Here is a 19,756-nt window from a genome sequence, read left to right on the forward strand (position 1 = left end):
CAAGATGCAGACCAAACTAGAAACCTCTAGCAGACAAGCTGCAGACTAACTCCAACCCTGTTCCTGGAGAGAGACCCTCCTGTAGGTTTTAACTCCAACCCTGTTCCTGGAGAGAGACCCTCCTGTAGGTTTTAACTCCAACCCTGTTCCTGGAGAGATACCCTCCTGTAGGTTTAACTCCTACCCTGTTCCTGGAGAGATACCCTCCTGTCGGTTTTAACTCCAACCCTGTTCCTGGAGAGAGACCCTCCTGTAGGTTTAACTCCAACCCTGTTCCTGGAGAGATACCCTCCTGAAGGTTTTAACTCCAACCCTGTTCCTGGAGAGATACCCTCCTGAAGGTTTTAACTCCAACCCTGTTCCTGGAGAGAGCTACCCTCCTGTAGGTTTTAACTCCAACCCTGTTCCTGGAGAGATACCCTCCTGTAGGTTTTAACTCCAACCCTGTTCCTGGAGAGAGACCCTCCTGTAGGTTTTAACTCCAACCCTGTTCCTGGAGAGATACCCTCCTGTAGGTTTAACTCCTACCCTGTTCCTGGAGAGATACCCTCCTGTCGGTTTTAACTCCAACCCTGTTCCTGGAGAGAGACCCTCCTGTAGGTTTAACTCCAACCCTGTTCCTGGAGAGATACCCTCCTGTAGGTTTAACTCCAACCCTGTTCCTGGAGAGAGACCCTCCTGTAGGTTTAACTCCAACCCTGTTCCTGGAGAGATACCCTCCTGAAGGTTTTAACTCCAACCCTGTTCCTGGAGAGATACCCTCCTGTCGGTTTTAACTCCAACCCTGTTCCTGGAGAGAGACCCTCCTGTAGGTTTAACTCCAACCCTGTTCCTGGAGAGATACCCTCCTGTCGGTTTTAACTCCAACCCTGTTCCTGGAGAGAGACCCTCCTGGAGTTAAAACCTACAGGACATTAGTTCTCAAGAAACAGGGTTGATTGGCTAGCGCGTCACGTCGCCGCAAGCTCACCTATGATGTTGATTGGCAGGTTGAGGGCTGCTGCCGTGATGATGGCGGAACACACCGTGGCGGCTCCTCCCATATCAGCCCTCATCGCGTCCATACCTGACGGAGGCTTTAGACTGATCCCACCACTAGACAGAGAGACAGAGAGAGTAAGTAACAGTTAACAGTTGTATCAATTAAATGAGTCTAGGAATAAAAATAAAAACCGGCAGCTGATATTTTAACCACTAATGTGTCCAACACAGTGAATAGAGCACCCTGATTGGACAGCAGTGACGTGTGATGTGTGCGCGTACCTGTCAAAGGTGATGCCCTTGCCCACCAGCAGTAGAGGACACTGTGCGTTGTCAGGACAACCGTTGTAGTGTAGCTCCAGGAAGACAGGCGGTTCCTCTGAGCCTAAAACAAATCAAACGTTTCTTTGTCACAGGAGACAGCAGGGTATAAACGCTACAGTGAAATCTGTTTTCCCTTTTAAATATAATGTCGCCTTAGGCTCCGAACCAACTGTATATAATATAATGTCGCCTTAGGCTCCGAACCAACTGTATATAATATAATGTCGCCTTAGGCTCCGAACCAACTGTATATAATATAATGTCGCCTTAGGCTCCGAACCAACTGTATATAATATAATGTCGCCTTAGGCTCCGAACCAACTGTATATAATATAATGTCGCCTTAGGCTCCGAACCAACTGTATATAATATAATGTCGCCTTAGGCTCCGAACCAACTGTATATAATATAATGTCGCCTTAGGCTCCGAACCAACTGTATATAATATAATGTCGCCTTAGGCTCCGAACCAACTGTATATAATATAATGTCGCCTTAGGCTCCGAACCAACTGTATATAATATAATGTCGCCTTAGGCTCCGAACCAACTGTATATAATATAATGTCGCCTTAGGCTCCGAACCAACTGTATATAATATAATGTCGCCTTAGGCTCCGAACCAACTGTATATAATATAATGTCGCCTTAGGCTCCGAACCAACTGTATATAATATAATGTCGCCTTAGGCTCCGAACCAACTGTATATAATATAATGTCGCCTTAGGCTCCGAACCAACTGTATATAATATAATGTCGCCTTAGGCTCCGAACCAACTGTATATAATATAATGTCGCCTTAGGCTCCGAACCAACTGTATATAATATAATGTCGCCTTAGGCTCCGAACCAACTGTATATAATATAATGTCGCCTTAGGCTCCGAACCAACTGTATATAATATAATGTCGCCTTAGGCTCCGAACCAACTGTATATAATATAATGTCGCCTTAGGCTCCGAACCAACTGTATATAATATAATGTCGCCTTAGGCTCCGAACCAACTGTATATAATATAATGTCGCCTTAGGCTCCGAACCAACTGTATATAATATAATGTCGCCTTAGGCTCCGAACCAACTGTATATAATATAATGTCGCCTTAGGCTCCGAACCAACTGTATATAATATAATGTCGCCTTAGGCTCCGAACCAACTGTATATAATATAATGTCGCCTTAGGCTCCGAACCAACTGTATATAATATAATGTCGCCTTAGGCTCCGAACCAACTGTATATAATATAATGTCGCCTTAGGCTCCGAACCAACTGTATATAATATAATGTCGCTGGAGGCCGAACCAACTGTATATAATATAATGTCGCTGGAGGCTGCCGAACCAACTGTATATAATATAATGTCGCTGGAGGCTGCCGAACCAACTGTATATAATATAATGTCGCTGGAGGCTGCCGAACCAACTGTATATAATATAATGTCGCCGGAGGCTGCTGAACCAACTGTATATAATATAATGTCGCTGGAGGCTTCCGTTTTACTGGCTTCGAACCAACTGTATATAATATAATGTCGCTGGAGGCTGCTGAACCAACTGTATATAATATAATGTCGCTGGAGGCCGAACCAACTGTATATAATATAATGTCGCCGGAGGCTTCCGTTTTACTGGCTCTGAACCAACTGTATATAATATAATGTCGCTGGAGGCCGCTGAACCAACTGTATATAATATAATGTCGCTGGAGGCCGCTGAACCAACTGTATATAATATAATGTCGCTGGAGGCCGCTGAACCAACTGTATATAATATAATGTCGCTGGAGGCTGCCGTTTTACTGGCTCTGACCCAACTGTATATAATATAATGTCGCTGGAGGCTGCTGAACCAACTGTATATAATATAATGTCACTGAGGCTGCTGAACCAACTGTATATAATATAATGTCGCTGAGGCTGCTGAACTGTATATAATATAATGTCGCTGAGGCTGCTGAACCAACTGTATATAATATAATGTCGCCGGAGGCTGCCGTTTTACTGGCTCTGAACCAACTGTATATAATATAATGTCGCTGGAGGCCGCTGAACCAACTGTATATAATATAATGTCGCTGGAGGCTGCCGTTTTACTGGCTCTGAACCAACTGTATATAATATAATGTCGCTGGAGGCCGAACCAACTGTATATAATATAATGTCGCTGGAGGCCGAACCAACTGTATATAATATAATGTCGCTGGAGGCCGAACCAACTGCATATAATATGATGTCGCTGGAGGCTGCCAAACCAACTGTATATAATATAATGTCGCTGGAGGCTGCCGTTTTCACATGTAGCTGCCACCGTCTCTTATGATCGAAAAGAGCTTCTGGACATCACAACAGCGATTACTCACCTCCAACTGGACAAAGATCTGTTGTTGTTGTTAATGAGTCCAACACAAAAGGATATACAGCCTCTCTGAGCCCCAGGCCCAAGTCCCCGTCATTCACATGAAGACGGAAACACAGGGGGCGGAGATCGGGGTGCCGTGTGAGAATTGGTCAGCGATTGGGTAGCCCCGCCTCTACCAGAAGCTTATCAGAAATCCCGCTATGCCCTCAGTCGAACCACCATACAGGCAAAGCGTCAATACCGGACTAAATGCCTTCTATGCTCGCTTTGAGGCAAGCAACACTGAAGGATGCATGAGAGCACCAGCTGTTCCGGACGACTGTTTGAGCACTCTCTCCATAGCCGATGTGAGTAAGACCTTTAAACAGGTCAACATCCGCAGGGCCAGACGGATTACCAGGACGTGTACTCAGAGCATGCACTGACCAACTGGCAAGTGTCTTCACTGACATGTTCAACATCTCCCTGACTGTCTGTAATACCAACATGTTTCAAGCAGACAACCATAGTCCCTGTGCCCAAGAACACTAAGGAAACCTGCCTAAATGACTACCGACCCGTAGCACTCACGTCCGTAGCCATGAAGTGCTTTGAAAGGCTGGTCATGGCTCACATCAACAACATTCCAGAAACCCTAGACCCACTCCAACTTGCATACCGCCCCTACAGATCCACAGATGATGCAATCTCTATTCCACTCCACAATGCCCTTTCCCACCTGGACAAAAGGAACACCTATGTGAGAATGCTGATCACTGACAACGATGAGACGGCCTACAGGGAGGAGGTCAGAGATCTGGCAGTGTGGTACCAGGACAACAACCTTTCCCTCAACGATGAGACGGCCTACAGGGAGGAGGTCAGAGACCTGGTGGTACCAGGACAACAACCTCTCCCTCAACGATGAGACGGCCTACAGGGAGGAGGTCAGAGACCTGGTGGTACCAGGACAACAACCTCTCCCTCAACGACGAGACCGCCTACAGGGAGGTGGTCAGAGACCTGGTGGTACCAGGACAACAACCTCTCCCTCAATGTGAGAGTGTAGGAAAAAGCAGCCAAACACGCCCCCATTCACATCGACAGGGCTGTAGTGGAGCGGGTTGAGAGTTCCTTGGTGTCCACATTAACAAACTAACATGGTCCAAACACACCAAGACAGTCGTGAAGAGGGCACAACAAAACCTTTTCCTCCTCAGGAGACTGAAAAGATTTGGCACGGGTCCTCAGATCCTCAAAAACGACTACAATTGAGAGCACTGGTTGTATCACGGCGCTACACGGCGCTACAGAGGGTAGTGCGTACGGCCCAGTATATGAGAACAAGATTCCTGCCATCCAGGACTTCTATACCAGGCGGTGTCAGATGAAGGCCCTAAAAATTGTCAGAGACTCCAGCCACCCTAATCATAGACTGTTCTCTCTGCTACCTCCACGGCAAGCGGTTCCCGGAGTGCCAAGTCTAGGACCAAAAGGCTCCTTAACAGCTTCTACCCCCAAGCCATAAGGCTCCTTAACAGCTTCTACCCCCAAGCCATAAGGCTCCTTAACAGCTTCTACCCCCAAGCCATAAGGCTCCTTAACAGCTTCTACCCCCAAGCCATAAGGCTCCTTAACGGCTTCTACCCCCAAGCCAAAAGGCTCCTTAACGGCTTCTACCCCCAAGCCATAAGGCTCCTTAACAGCTTCTACCCCCAAGCCAAAAGACTCCTAAACAGCTTCTACCCCCAAGCCAAAAGGCTCCTAAACAGCTTCTACCCCCAAGCCATAAGGCTCCTTAACAGCTTCTACCCCCAAGCCAAAAGGCTCCTAAACAGCTTCTACCCCCAAGCCATAAGGCTCCTTAACAGCTTCTACCCCCAAGCCATAAGGCTCCTTAACAGCTTCTACCCCCAAGCCAAAAGACTCCTAAACAGCTTCTACCCCCAAGCCATAAGGCTCCTAAACAGCTTCTACCCCCAAGCCAAAAGGCTCCTAAACAGCTTCTACCCCCAAGCCATAAGGCTCCTTAACAGCTTCTACCCCCAAGCCAAAAGGCTCCTAAACAGCTTCTACCCCCAAGCCATAAGGCTCCTAAACAGCTTCTACCCCCAAGCCAAAAGGCTCCTAAACAGCTTCTACCCCCAAGCCATAAGGCTCCTAAACAGCTTCTACCCCCAAGCCATAAGGCTCCTTAACAGCTTCTACCCCCAAGCCATAAGGCTCCTTAACAGCTTCTACCCCCAAGCCAAAAGACTAATCAAAAACAGTATTGTTATTTTATTGTATTACTTTAGTTTATTTAGTAAATAGTTTACTCTTTCTTGAACTGCATTGTTGGCTAATGGTTTGTAAGTCAGCATTTCACTGTTGTATTCGGCACCGGTAACCAATAACATTTGATTTAAATAGAAAACATCACCTTTAGAAACACTGAGGAACGCTCCCATCTATCACCTTTAGAAACACTGAGGAACGCTCCCATCTATCACCTTTAGAAACACGGAGGAACCCTTCCATCTATCACCTTTAGAAACACTGAGGAACCCTCCCATCTATCACCTTTAGAAACACTGAGGAACGCTCCCATCTATCACCTTTAGAAACACTGAGGAACCCTCCCATCTATCACCTTTAGAAACACTGAGGAACCCTCCCATCTATCACCTTTAGAAACACTGAGGAACCCTCCCATCTATCACCTTTAGAAACACGGAGGAACCCTCCCATCTATCACCTTTAGAAACACTGAGGAACCCTCCCATCTATCACCTTTAGAAACACGGAGGAACCCTCCCATCTATCACCTTTAGAAACACGGAGGAACCCTCCCATCTATCACCTTTAGAAACACTGAGGAACCCTCCCATCTATCACCTTTAGAAACACGGAGGAACCCTCCCATCTATCACCTTTAGAAACACTGAGGAACCCTCCCATCTATCACCTTTAGAAACACTGAGGAACCCTCCCATCTATCACCTTTAGAAACACTGAGGAACCCTCCCATCTATCACCTTTAGAAACACTGAGGAACCCTCCCATCTATCACCTTTAGAAACACGGAGGAACCCTCCCATCTATCACCTTTAGAAACACTGAGGAACCCTCCCATCTATCACCTTTAGAAACACGGAGGAACTCTCCCATCTATCACCTTTAGAAACACTGAGGAACCCTCCCATCTATCACCTTTAGAAACACTGAGGAACCCTCCCATCTATCACCTTTAGAAACACGGAGGAACGCTCCCATCTATCACCTTTAGAAACACTGAGGAACCCTCCCATCTATCACCTTTAGAAACACTGAGGAACCCTCCCATCTATCACCTTTAGAAACACGGAGGAACCCTCCCATCTATCACCTTTAGAAACACTGAGGAACCCTCCCATCTATCACCTTTAGAAACACGGAGGAACCCTCCCATCTATCACCTTTAGAAACACTGAGGAACCCTCCCATCTATCACCTTTAGAAACACGGAGGAACCCTCCCATCTATCACCTTTAGAAACACTGAGGAACCCTCCCATCTATCACCTTTAGAAACACTGAGGAACCCTCCCATCTATCACCTTTAGAAACACGGAGGAACCCTCCCATCTATCACCTTTAGAAACACGGAGGAACCCTCCCATCTATCACCTTTAGAAACACGGAGGAACCCTCCCATCTATCACCTTTAGAAACACGGAGGAACCCTCCCATCTATCACCTTTAGAAACACTGAGGAACCCTCCCATCTATCACCTTTAGAAACACTGAGGAACGCTCCCATCTATCACCTTTAGAAACACTGAGGAACCCTCCCATCTATCACCTTTAGAAACACGGAGGAACCCTCCCATCTATCACCTTTAGAAACACTGAGGAACCCTCCCATCTATCACCTTTAGAAACACTGAGGAACCCTCCCATCTATCACCTTTAGAAACACGGAGGAACCCTCCCATCTATCACCTTTAGAAACACGGAGGAACCCTCCCATCTATCACCTTTAGAAACACTGAGGAACCCTCCCATCTATCACCTTTAGAAACACGGAGGAACCCTCCCATCTATCACCTTTAGAAACACGGAGGAACTCTCCCATCTATCACCTTTAGAAACACTGAGGAACCCTCCCATCTATCACCTTTAGAAACACTGAGGAACCCTCCCATCTATCACCTTTAGAAACACGGAGGAACGCTCCCATCTATCACCTTTAGAAACACTGAGGAACCCTCCCATCTATCACCTTTAGAAACACTGAGGAACCCTCCCATCTATCACCTTTAGAAACACGGAGGAACCCTCCCATCTATCACCTTTAGAAACACTGAGGAACCCTCCCATCTATCACCTTTAGAAACACGGAGGAACCCTCCCATCTATCACCTTTAGAAACACTGAGGAACCCTCCCATCTATCACCTTTAGAAACACGGAGGAACCCTCCCATCTATCACCTTTAGAAACACTGAGGAACCCTCCCATCTATCACCTTTAGAAACACTGAGGAACCCTCCCATCTATCACCTTTAGAAACACTGAGGAACCCTCCCATCTATCACCTTTAGAAACACGGAGGAACCCTCCCATCTATCACCTTTAGAAACACGGAGGAACCCTCCCATCTATCACCTTTAGAAACACTGAGGAACCCTCCCATCTATCACCTTTAGAAACACTGAGGAACCCTCCCATCTATCACCTTTAGAAACACGGAGGAACCCTCCCATCTATCACCTTTAGAAACACTGAGGAACCCTCCCATCTATCACCTTTAGAAACACGGAGGAACCCTCCCATCTATCACCTTTAGAAACACTGAGGAACGCTCCCATCTATCACCTTTAGAAACACGGAGGAACCCTCCCATCTATCACCTTTAGAAACACTGAGGAACCCTCCCATCTATCACCTTTAGAAACACTGAGGAACCCTCCCATCTATCACCTTTAGAAACACGGAGGAACCCTCCCATCTATCACCTTTAGAAACACTGAGGAACCCTCCCATCTATCACCTTTAGAAACACTGAGGAACCCTCCCATCTATCACCTTTAGAAACACTGAGGAACCCTCCCATCTATCACCTTTAGAAACACTGAGGAACCCTCCCATCTATCACCTTTAGAAACACTGAGGAACCCTCCCATCTATCACCTTTAGAAACACGGAGGAACCCTCCCATCTATCACCTTTAGAAACACGGAGGAACCCTCCCATCTATCACCTTTAGAAACACTGAGGAACCCTCCCATCTATCACCTTTAGAAACACGGAGGAACCCTCCCATCTATCACCTTTAGAAACACGGAGGAACTCTCCCATCTATCACCTTTAGAAACACTGAGGAACCCTCCCATCTATCACCTTTAGAAACACTGAGGAACCCTCCCATCTATCACCTTTAGAAACACGGAGGAACGCTCCCATCTATCACCTTTAGAAACACTGAGGAACCCTCCCATCTATCACCTTTAGAAACACTGAGGAACCCTCCCATCTATCACCTTTAGAAACACGGAGGAACCCTCCCATCTATCACCTTTAGAAACACTGAGGAACCCTCCCATCTATCACCTTTAGAAACACGGAGGAACCCTCCCATCTATCACCTTTAGAAACACTGAGGAACCCTCCCATCTATCACCTTTAGAAACACGGAGGAACCCTCCCATCTATCACCTTTAGAAACACTGAGGAACCCTCCCATCTATCACCTTTAGAAACACTGAGGAACCCTCCCATCTATCACCTTTAGAAACACTGAGGAACCCTCCCATCTATCACCTTTAGAAACACGGAGGAACCCTCCCATCTATCACCTTTAGAAACACGGAGGAACCCTCCCATCTATCACCTTTAGAAACACTGAGGAACCCTCCCATCTATCACCTTTAGAAACACTGAGGAACCCTCCCATCTATCACCTTTAGAAACACGGAGGAACCCTCCCATCTATCACCTTTAGAAACACTGAGGAACCCTCCCATCTATCACCTTTAGAAACACGGAGGAACCCTCCCATCTATCACCTTTAGAAACACTGAGGAACGCTCCCATCTATCACCTTTAGAAACACGGAGGAACCCTCCCATCTATCACCTTTAGAAACACTGAGGAACCCTCCCACCTATCACCTTTAGAAACACGGAGGAACCCTCCCATCTATCACCTTTAGAAACACTGAGGAACCCTCCCATCTATCACCTTTAGAAACACGGAGGAACGCTCCCATCTATCACCTTTAGAAACACTGAGGAACCCTCCCATCTATCACCTTTAGAAACACTGAGGAACCCTCCCATCTATCACCTTTAGAAACACGGAGGAACCCTCCCATCTATCACCTTTAGAAACACTGAGGAACCCTCCCATCTATCACCTTTAGAAACACGGAGGAACCCTCCCATCTATCACCTTTAGAAACACTGAGGAACCCTCCCATCTATCACCTTTAGAAACACGGAGGAACCCTCCCATCTATCACCTTTAGAAACACTGAGGAACCCTCCCATCTATCACCTTTAGAAACACTGAGGAACCCTCCCATCTATCACCTTTAGAAACACTGAGGAACCCTCCCATCTATCACCTTTAGAAACACGGAGGAACCCTCCCATCTATCACCTTTAGAAACACGGAGGAACCCTCCCATCTATCACCTTTAGAAACACTGAGGAACCCTCCCATCTATCACCTTTAGAAACACTGAGGAACCCTCCCATCTATCACCTTTAGAAACACGGAGGAACCCTCCCATCTATCACCTTTAGAAACACTGAGGAACCCTCCCATCTATCACCTTTAGAAACACGGAGGAACCCTCCCATCTATCACCTTTAGAAACACTGAGGAACGCTCCCATCTATCACCTTTAGAAACACGGAGGAACCCTCCCATCTATCACCTTTAGAAACACTGAGGAACCCTCCCACCTATCACCTTTAGAAACACGGAGGAACCCTCCCATCTATCACCTTTAGAAACACTGAGGAACCCTCCCATCTATCACCTTTAGAAACACTGAGGAACCCTCCCATCTATCACCTTTAGAAACACTGAGGAACCCTCCCATCTATCACCTTTAGAAACACTGAGGAACCCTCCCATCTATCACCTTTAGAAACACGGAGGAACCCTCCCATCTATCACCTTTAGAAACACTGAGGAACGCTCCCATCTGCTGCTCCTCTATCCACTCTTGAGACCTGCACACACACACACACACACACACACACACACACACACACACACACACACACACACACACACACACACACACACAAAAAAATAAATAAATGTTACATCCTGACTCCTCCCCCTCCCACCCCCCCAGTCCCTCCTCACCCCCCCAGTCCCTCCTCACCCCCCAGTCCCTCCTCACCCCCCAGTCCCTCCTCATCCCCCCAGTCCCTCCTCCCCCTCCCACCCCCCCAGTCCCTCCTCCCCCTCCCACCCCCCCAGTCCCTCCTCCCCCTCCCACCCCCCCAGTCCCTCCTCATCCCCCCAGTCCCTCCTCCCCCTCCCACCCCCCCAGTCCCTCCTCATCCCCCCAGTCCCTCCTCCCCCTCCCACCCCCCCAGTCCCTCCTCCCCCTCCCACCCCCCCAGTCCCTCCTCCCCCTCCCACCCCCCCAGTCCCTCCTCACCCCCCCAGTCCCTCCTCATCCCTCCAGTCCCTCCTCCCCCTCCCACCCCCCCAGTCCCTCCTCATCCCCCCAGTCCCTCCTCTTCCTCCTCATCCCTCCAGTCCCTCCCTCCAGTACCCCTCTGTACCTCTTATGGACGATGACGTGGTCAGCGTAGGGAGCCAGTCTGTTTGTGATGGTGTCAGCGAAAACTGACGGAGTGACATGATTGGCTGGAGCTTCCATCAGGTAACGGGCCAGGTTCTGCCCCTCTCCGTACAACACGCCCTTCTCCCAGCCAGACACACATCCACTGGACACACACACAGGTTACAGAGAGTCAGTGGATGTCCGTGTGTGTGTGTCTCTGTGTGTGTGTGTGTGTGGTGTATGTGTATGTGTGTACCTGCCATGCAGCTGTGTGGTGACTCTGGTCTTCTTCTTGGTTTTCAGGTCATCGTAAGTAAACAGCCCAAGAACAGCTCCCTCTGCTGCTGACTGGCTGTCATTACACCCATCCACCTCTATATGGGTCAACACATGGTTCTGGAGAACCCTGCAGCCTCCTGACAGACAGACTGGCTGTTATTAAACCCACCTCTATATGGGTCAACACATGGTTCTGGAGAACCCTACAGCCTCCTGACAGACAGACTGGCTGTTATTAAACCCACCTCTATATGGGTCAACACATGGTTCTGGAGAACCCAGACAGACTGGCTGTTATTAAACCCATCTCTATATGGGTCAACACATGGTTCTGGAGAACCCTACAGCCTCCTGACAGACAGACTGGCTGTTATTAAACCCATCCACCTCGATATGGGTCAACACATGGTTCTGGAGAACCCTACAGCCTCCTGACAGACAGACTGGCTGTTATTAAACCCACCTCTATATGGGTCAACACATGGTTCTGGAGAACCCAGACAGACTGGCTGTTATTAAACCCATCTCTATATGGGTCAACACATGGTTCTGGCGAACCCAGACAGACTGGCTGTTATTAAACCCATCTCTATATGGGTCAACACATGGTTCTGGAGAACCCAGACAGACTGGCTGTTATTAAACCCATCTCTATATGGGTCAACACATGGTTCTGGAGAACCCAGACAGACTGGCTGTTATTAAACCCATCTCTATATGGGTCAACACATGGTTCTGGAGAACCCAGACAGACTGGCTGTTATTAAACCCACCTCTATATGGGTCAACACATGGTTCTGGAGAACCCAGACAGACTGGCTGTTATTAAACCCACCTCTATATGGGTCAACACATGGTTCTGGAGAACCCTACAGCCTCCTGACAGACAGACTGGCTGTTATTAAACCCATCCACCTCGATATGGGTCAACACATGGTTCTGGAGAACCCAGACAGACTGGCTGTCATTAAACCCATATCTCTGTCCATCAATGATTCCCAATCAAATCTTCTGATCAATTTCAACATTAAAATATCTGTGTTGCCCTAAGAGTTGTGCAGAGTGTGTAGAATCATATTCGATATGAGTCACAGGTTTATTGGTACTGAGAGGTGCTTCTCCACCAAGTATAAACTCTGGGCTGGGAAGACAGACACAATCAAGACATCTTGGTTTATTACCTCTTAGAAAACATACTAAATATTTGACTGATAAAACGTGGAGCAGGTTGTGTTGAACACTAAGAACGGTACCATCACACACACACACCACACACCACACACACACACGTAAAAGGAGAGACTCACCTGCTATAGCAGCCCTGATGTTCTCCTTACAGGTGTCCCAGTATTCTGTTCCACACACACCCAGAGAGTTCCTCCCTAGACCGACTACTGCTATGCATGGGAAGTCCTGTATGCACACACACACACCACACACACCACACACAGTAATTATTAAGCGTGTATCGTCTTGCTCTCATCTATAATATCTGCTTCATCCTGCTGCTCAGTGAGATGACGAGTTTAATATCTGCCTCATCCTGCTGCTCAGTGAGATGACGAGTTTAATATCTGCCTCATCCTGCTGCTCAGTGAGATGACGAGTTTAATATCTGCTCATCCTGCTGCTCAGTGAGATGACGAGTTTAATATCTGCTCATCCTGCTGCTCAGTGAGATGACGAGTTTAATATCTGCTCATCCTGCTGCTCAGTGAGATGACGAGTTTAATATCTGCTCATCCTGCTGCTCAGTGAGATGACGAGTTTAATATCTGCTCATCCTGCTGCTCAGTGAGATGACGAGTTTAATATCTGCTCATCCTGCTGCTCAGTGAGATGACGAGTTTAATATCTGTTGTTACAGCGTCACTACAGATAATATATATTACCTCATGAAGACTGTAGAATATTCTGGTAATATATATTACCTCATGAAGACTGTAGAATATTCTGGTAATATATATTACCTCATGAAGACTGTAGAATATTCTGGTAATATATATTACCTCATGAAGACTGTAGAATATTCTGGTAATATATATTACCTCATGAAGACCGTAGAATATTCTGGTAATATATATTACCTCATGAAGACTGTAGAATATTCTGGTAATATATATTACCTCATGAAGACCGTAGAATATTCTGCTCTTCCCTTTCTTCAGACCTGGTCCTGATCTGAGGAGTTACCAAGGAGAAGGTTTTTACACCCGTCAACACACAAACACACTCTTACAGGATGCGTGTGAAGGTGTGTGTGTGTGAAGGTGTGTGTGTGTGTGTGAAGGTGTGTGTGTGTGACTCACATCTTTAGCAGCTCAGTCAGTTTACCAGACAGAACTCTGTTGACACCAGCTGCTGATTCAGTTAGATGGAGAGAGTCGTCCTCCTCCTCACTCTCGTAAACGCCGAGTACCAGACCCTGTGTGGACACACACAGTCAACACAACCAGTCAACACACTAGCTAGCTACTAGCACAGCAGCAGCAACAACAACAGACAGTAGAAGGCTGTGGCTAGCTGTACATAACAGTCACAGGACTATTGATAGGAGTTGTGAGAGAGGCAGGTTGAGGTTCCCAGGGTTAGAGTGGTGCAGGAGTTGACATATGCTGAGGCAGTGAAGACAGGAGAAGATGGGCCAAGGGGGAGCGATCCTGAGAGGAGGGGTGTAGTAGATCTGTACCAGAACAGAGGGAGGGATCCTGAGAGGAGGGGTGTAGTAGATCTGTACCAGAACAGAGGGAGGGATCCTGAGAGGAGGGGTGTAGTAGATCTGTACCAGAACAGAGAGGAGGGGTGTAGTAGATCTGTACCAGAACAGAGAGAGGGATCCTGAGAGGACTGGTGTAGTAGATCTGTACCAGAACAGAGAGAGGGATCCTGAGAGGAGGGGTGTAGTAGATCTGTACCAGAACAGAGAGAGGGATCCTGAGAGGAGGGGTGTAGTAGATCTGTACCAGAACAGAGGGAGGGATCCTGAGAGGAGTGGTGTAGTAGATCTGACCCAGAACAGAGGGAGGGATCCTGAGAGGAGGGGTGTAGTAGATCTGTACCAGAACAGGGGGGTGGATCCTGAGAGGAGGGGTGTAGTAGATCTGTACCAGAACAGGGGGGTGAATCCTGAGAGGAGGGGTGTAGTAGATCTGACCCAGAACAGAGATATAAACCAACATATATATGTTTCAGTAAAGTTGGATCTTCAGCATTCATAGTAATAGTTATCAACTGTACTGCAGGGATGGAACGTAAGTCTCAGGAAATAGAGGTTGTGTTGGCAGCTGCAGAGAGGTGTTTGGGTGTGAGAGACATCAGACGAGTTACAGGGTGGGTTGAGTGGTGGTGTCCCATCCTCTGACTGTTGGCCTGAAGTAGGACTAAATAGATTTAAATAGTAGGGTATTTATTATTATTATTTGAGAGTGTAGTGTTAAAAAGTAGGGTATTTATTTTTCTTTTTTTAAATGACTTTGAGGAAAGATAATTAAGAACAGTATAAGCGAGTTATACTCCAGTCTAGTAGGTGGCGGTAATGCAACAGCTACTGGATGTCAACCGCCATTAAGCCTCATCGAAGAAGACCTTTCATTTTCATTGCAGGTACAACGACAACCTAGTGTTTATATCCCGGGACATAAATGGTAAATATTTTTGACCTGTCCCCAAATGAATAAATTCGGTTCAGAGTTGATGTTGATATTTCAAGCTGCGTATCCTGGTCGCGTCTGGTGTGGATGGACCAACCAGCGAGCGGTCCGGGCAGCACGGAACGTCCGCAGCGGATTTACGCCCCGCTGTTCGGAGTTACATTGATAATTATCACCACCGGTCGACTCCGTCTAACCGCTGCTTTCTGGAAACAAGCGCTGTAAACATGGAGATATGGCGGTGTGGAAACTAGAACCCGAAAAAATAGGTTTATTTCAATCTAACCTTTTGTGTTTTTTAGAAAACTATCGCTGATATTTAAGTTAAAGTCCTTATGCGTTCATGTTCAAACCGAGCGTCGGGAATCTTAACCAAACCGCCTCCGTCCAATGACTTTAACTCTGTGTAATGGAACTGGGTCAAGGGAATCTATTGTTATCTAGACTTTATTAAACTTACTTTTCTGGCGTTCCAGTTGTTTTGTGCCACAGAAAAGTAGCGACAGCGGTGTCTCATCGTGGCCCGCAACACCGCTCCACTTAACAACCGCATCGTATCTGGGTTTTATTATATCCGTCTCTCAGGGGGAATGAGATTGATCAGAGAGTAGTACTGTAGATGGATAAACACGTTGGGAAGGTTTGTCTTCCGACCTTCACCTGTCGCATAAACTGTTACGTCATTAGTAACCGACTCCAGCTGTCTTGGTTTTCTTCTTTGAAATGTTCAGTTTTAAAAGAAAATGAACTCTGTCGCCACCTATCGACGGGTTTGCGAAACAATACCAAATGAATCTCCACAGAAACCCAACCACTGAACATTTTGGATTCTTATTTATTAACTTAACTTTCATATGTATATACACATATTAGATGTACACATGCAATTGAAGTCAGAAGTTTACGTACACTTAGCCTAATACATTTAAACTCAGTTTTTCACAATTCCTGACATTTAATCCTAGTAAAAATCTCCTGTCTTTGGTCAGTTAGGATCACCACTTCATTTTTAAGAATGTGAAATGTCAGAATAATAGTAGAGAATTATTTCTTTCATCACATGCCCAGTGGGTCAGAAGTTTATATAAACTCAATTAGTATTTGGTAGCATTGCCTTTAAATTGTTTAACTCGGGTCAAACATTTCGGGTAGCCTTCCACAAGCTTCCCACAATAAGTTGGGTGAATTTTGGCCCATTCCTCCTTCCAGACTCACATTAAGCATCTCCAGTCCAAAATTAAATCTAGAATCTTCTTCCTATATCTCAACAAAGCATCCTTCACTCATGCTGCCAAACATACCCTCGTAAAACTGACCATCCTACCGATCCTCGACTTCGGTCATCTATAAAATAGCCTCCAACACTCTACTCAGCAAACTGGATGCAGTCTATCACAGTGCCATCTGTTTTGTCACCAAAGCCCCATATACTACCCACCATTGTGACCTGTACGCTCTCGTTGGTTGGTCCTCGCTTCATACTCGTCGCCAAACCCACTGGCTACAGGTTATCTACAAGTCTCTGCTAGGTAAAGCCCTGCCTTATCTCAGCTCACTGGTCACCATAGCAACCCCCACCTGTAGCATGCGCTGCAGCAGGTATATCTCACTGGTCACCATAGCAACACCCACCTGTAGCATGCGCTCCAGCAGGTATATCTCACTGGTCACCATAGCAACACCCACCTGTAGCATGCGCTCCAGCAGGTATATCTCACTGGTCACCATAGCAACACCCACCTGTAGCATGCGCTCCAGCAGGTATATCTCACTGGTCACCATAGCAACACCCACCTGTAGCATGCGCTCCAGCAGGTATATCTCACTGGTCACCATAGCAACACCCACCTGTAGCATGCGCTCCAGCAGGTATATCTCACTGGTCACCATAGCAACACCCACCTGTAGCATGCGCTCCAGCAGGTATATCTCACTGGTCACCATAGCAACACCCACCTGTAGCATGCGCTCCAGCAGGTATATCTCACTGGTCACCATAGCAACACCCACCTGTAGCATGCGCTCCAGCAGTTTCTATAGACAGTTGATAGACCCAGTGTAGTGTTGATTACAGTTTCTATAGACAGTAGATATACCCAGTGTAGATTACAGTTTCTATAGACAGTAGATAGACCCAGTGTAGATTACAGTTTCTATAGACAGTTGATAGACCCCGTGTAGTGTTGATTACAGTTTCTATAGACAGTAGATATACCCAGTGTAGATTACAGTTTCTATAGACAGTAGATAGACCCAGTGTCGTGTTGATTACAGTTTCTATAGACAGTAGATAGACCCAGTGTTGATTACAGTTTCTATAGACAGTAGATAGACCCAGTGTCGTGTTGATTACAGTTTCTATAGACAGTTGATAGACCCAGTGTAGATTACAGTTTCTATAGACAGTAGATAGACCCAGTGTAGATTACAGTTTCTATAGACAGTAGATTGACCCAGTGTAGATTACAGTTTCTATAGACAGTAGATAGGCCCAGTGTAGTGAAGATTAGTTTCTATAGACAGTAGATAGACCCAGTGTAGTGTAGATTACAGTTTCTAGAGACAGTAGATAGATCCAGTGTAGTGTAGATTACAGTTTCTATAGACAGTAGATAGACCCAGTGTAGATTACAGTTTCTATAGACAGTAGATAGACCCAGTGTAGATTACAGTTTCTATAGACAGTAGATTGACCCAGTGTAGATTACAGTTTCTATAGACAGTAGATAGGCCCAGTGTAGTGTAGATAACAGTTTCTATAGACAGTAGATAGACCCAGTGTAGATTACAGTTTCTATAGACAGTTGATAGACCCAGTGTCGTGTAGATTACAGTTTCTATAGACAGTAGATAGACCCAGTGTAGTGTTGATTACAGTTTCTATAGACAGTTGATAGACCCAGTGTAGATCACAGTTTCTATAGACAGTAGATAGACCCAGTGTAGATTACAGTTTCTATAGACAGTAGATTGACCCAGTGTAGATTACAGTTTCTATAGACAGTAGATAGGCCCAGTGTAGTGAAGATTAGTTTCTATAGACAGTAGATAGACCCAGTGTAGTGTAGATTACAGTTTCTAGAGACAGTAGATAGACCCAGTGTAGATTACAGTTTCTATAGACAGTTGATAGACCCAGTGTAGTGTTGATTACAGTTTCTATAGACAGTAGATATACCCAGTGTAGATTACAGTTTCTATAGACAGTAGATAGACCCAGTGTAGTGTTGATTACAGTTTCTATAGACAGTAGATATACCCAGTGTAGATTACAGTTTCTATAGACAGTAGATAGACCCAGTGTAGATTACAGTTTCTATAGACAGTTGATAGACCCCGTGTAGTGTTGATTACAGTTTCTATAGACAGTAGATATACCCAGTGTAGATTACAGTTTCTATAGACAGTAGATAGACCCAGTGTCGTGTTGATTACAGTTTCTATAGACAGTAGATAGACCCAGTGTTGATTACAGTTTCTATAGACAGTAGATAGACCCAGTGTCGTGTTGATTACAGTTTCTATAGACAGTTGATAGACCCAGTGTAGATTACAGTTTCTATAGACAGTAGATAGACCCAGTGTAGATTACAGTTTCTATAGACAGTAGATTGACCCAGTGTAGATTACAGTTTCTATAGACAGTAGATAGGCCCAGTGTAGTGAAGATTAGTTTCTATAGACAGTAGATAGACCCAGTGTAGTGTAGATTACAGTTTCTAGAGACAGTAGATAGATCCAGTGTAGTGTAGATTACAGTTTCTATAGACAGTAGATAGACCCAGTGTAGATTACAGTTTCTATAGACAGTAGATAGACCCAGTGTAGATTACAGTTTCTATAGACAGTAGATTGACCCAGTGTAGATTACAGTTTCTATAGACAGTAGATAGGCCCAGTGTAGTGTAGATTACAGTTTCTATAGACAGTAGATAGACCCAGTGTAGATTACAGTTTCTATAGACAGTTGATAGACCCAGTGTCGTGTAGATTACAGTTTCTATAGACAGTAGATAGACCCAGTGTAGTGTTGATTACAGTTTCTATAGACAGTTGATAGACCCAGTGTAGATCACAGTTTCTATAGACAGTAGATAGACCCAGTGTAGATTACAGTTTCTATAGACAGTAGATTGACCCAGTGTAGATTACAGTTTCTATAGACAGTAGATAGGCCCAGTGTAGTGAAGATTAGTTTCTATAGACAGTAGATAGACCCAGTGTAGTGTAGATTACAGTTTCTAGAGACAGTAGATAGACCCAGTGTAGATTACAGTTTCTATAGACAGTTGATAGACCCAGTGTAGTGTTGATTACAGTTTCTATAGACAGTAGATATACCCAGTGTAGATTACAGTTTCTATAGACAGTAGATAGACCCAGTGTAGATTACAGTTTATATAGACAGTTGA

General features: G+C 45.9%; 1 protein-coding gene across 2 annotated transcripts in view; it reads right to left on the bottom strand.

Moving 5' to 3' along the window:
- LOC116362184 (cytosol aminopeptidase) overlaps positions 1-16,029 on the bottom strand; it is a 33,869-nt gene extending 17,840 nt beyond the window's left edge. Inside the window, exons 1-9 of one of the 2 annotated variants that reach the window (XM_031816492.1) lie at positions 15,805-16,029; positions 14,004-14,119; positions 13,821-13,875; positions 13,002-13,107; positions 11,672-11,831; positions 11,414-11,578; positions 10,791-10,846; positions 1,264-1,366; positions 971-1,095 (exon numbers count right to left, since the gene is read on the bottom strand). In XM_031816492.1, the coding sequence (XP_031672352.1) occupies positions 971-1,095; positions 1,264-1,366; positions 10,791-10,846; positions 11,414-11,578; positions 11,672-11,831; positions 13,002-13,107; positions 13,821-13,875; positions 14,004-14,119; positions 15,805-15,897 (979 nt within the window). In that variant the 5' untranslated portion in view covers positions 15,898-16,029. The remainder of the gene's footprint in view (positions 1-970; positions 1,096-1,263; positions 1,367-10,790; positions 10,847-11,413; positions 11,579-11,671; positions 11,832-13,001; positions 13,108-13,820; positions 13,876-14,003; positions 14,120-15,804) is intronic. The other variant, XM_031816493.1, reaches the window with a different exon arrangement.
- Positions 16,030-19,756: the final 3,727 nt, after the last annotated feature.

The sequence above is a fragment of the Oncorhynchus kisutch genome, unplaced genomic scaffold (assembly GCF_002021735.2).
Source record: "Oncorhynchus kisutch isolate 150728-3 unplaced genomic scaffold, Okis_V2 scaffold806, whole genome shotgun sequence".
Taxonomy (NCBI): Eukaryota; Metazoa; Chordata; class Actinopteri; order Salmoniformes; family Salmonidae; genus Oncorhynchus; species Oncorhynchus kisutch.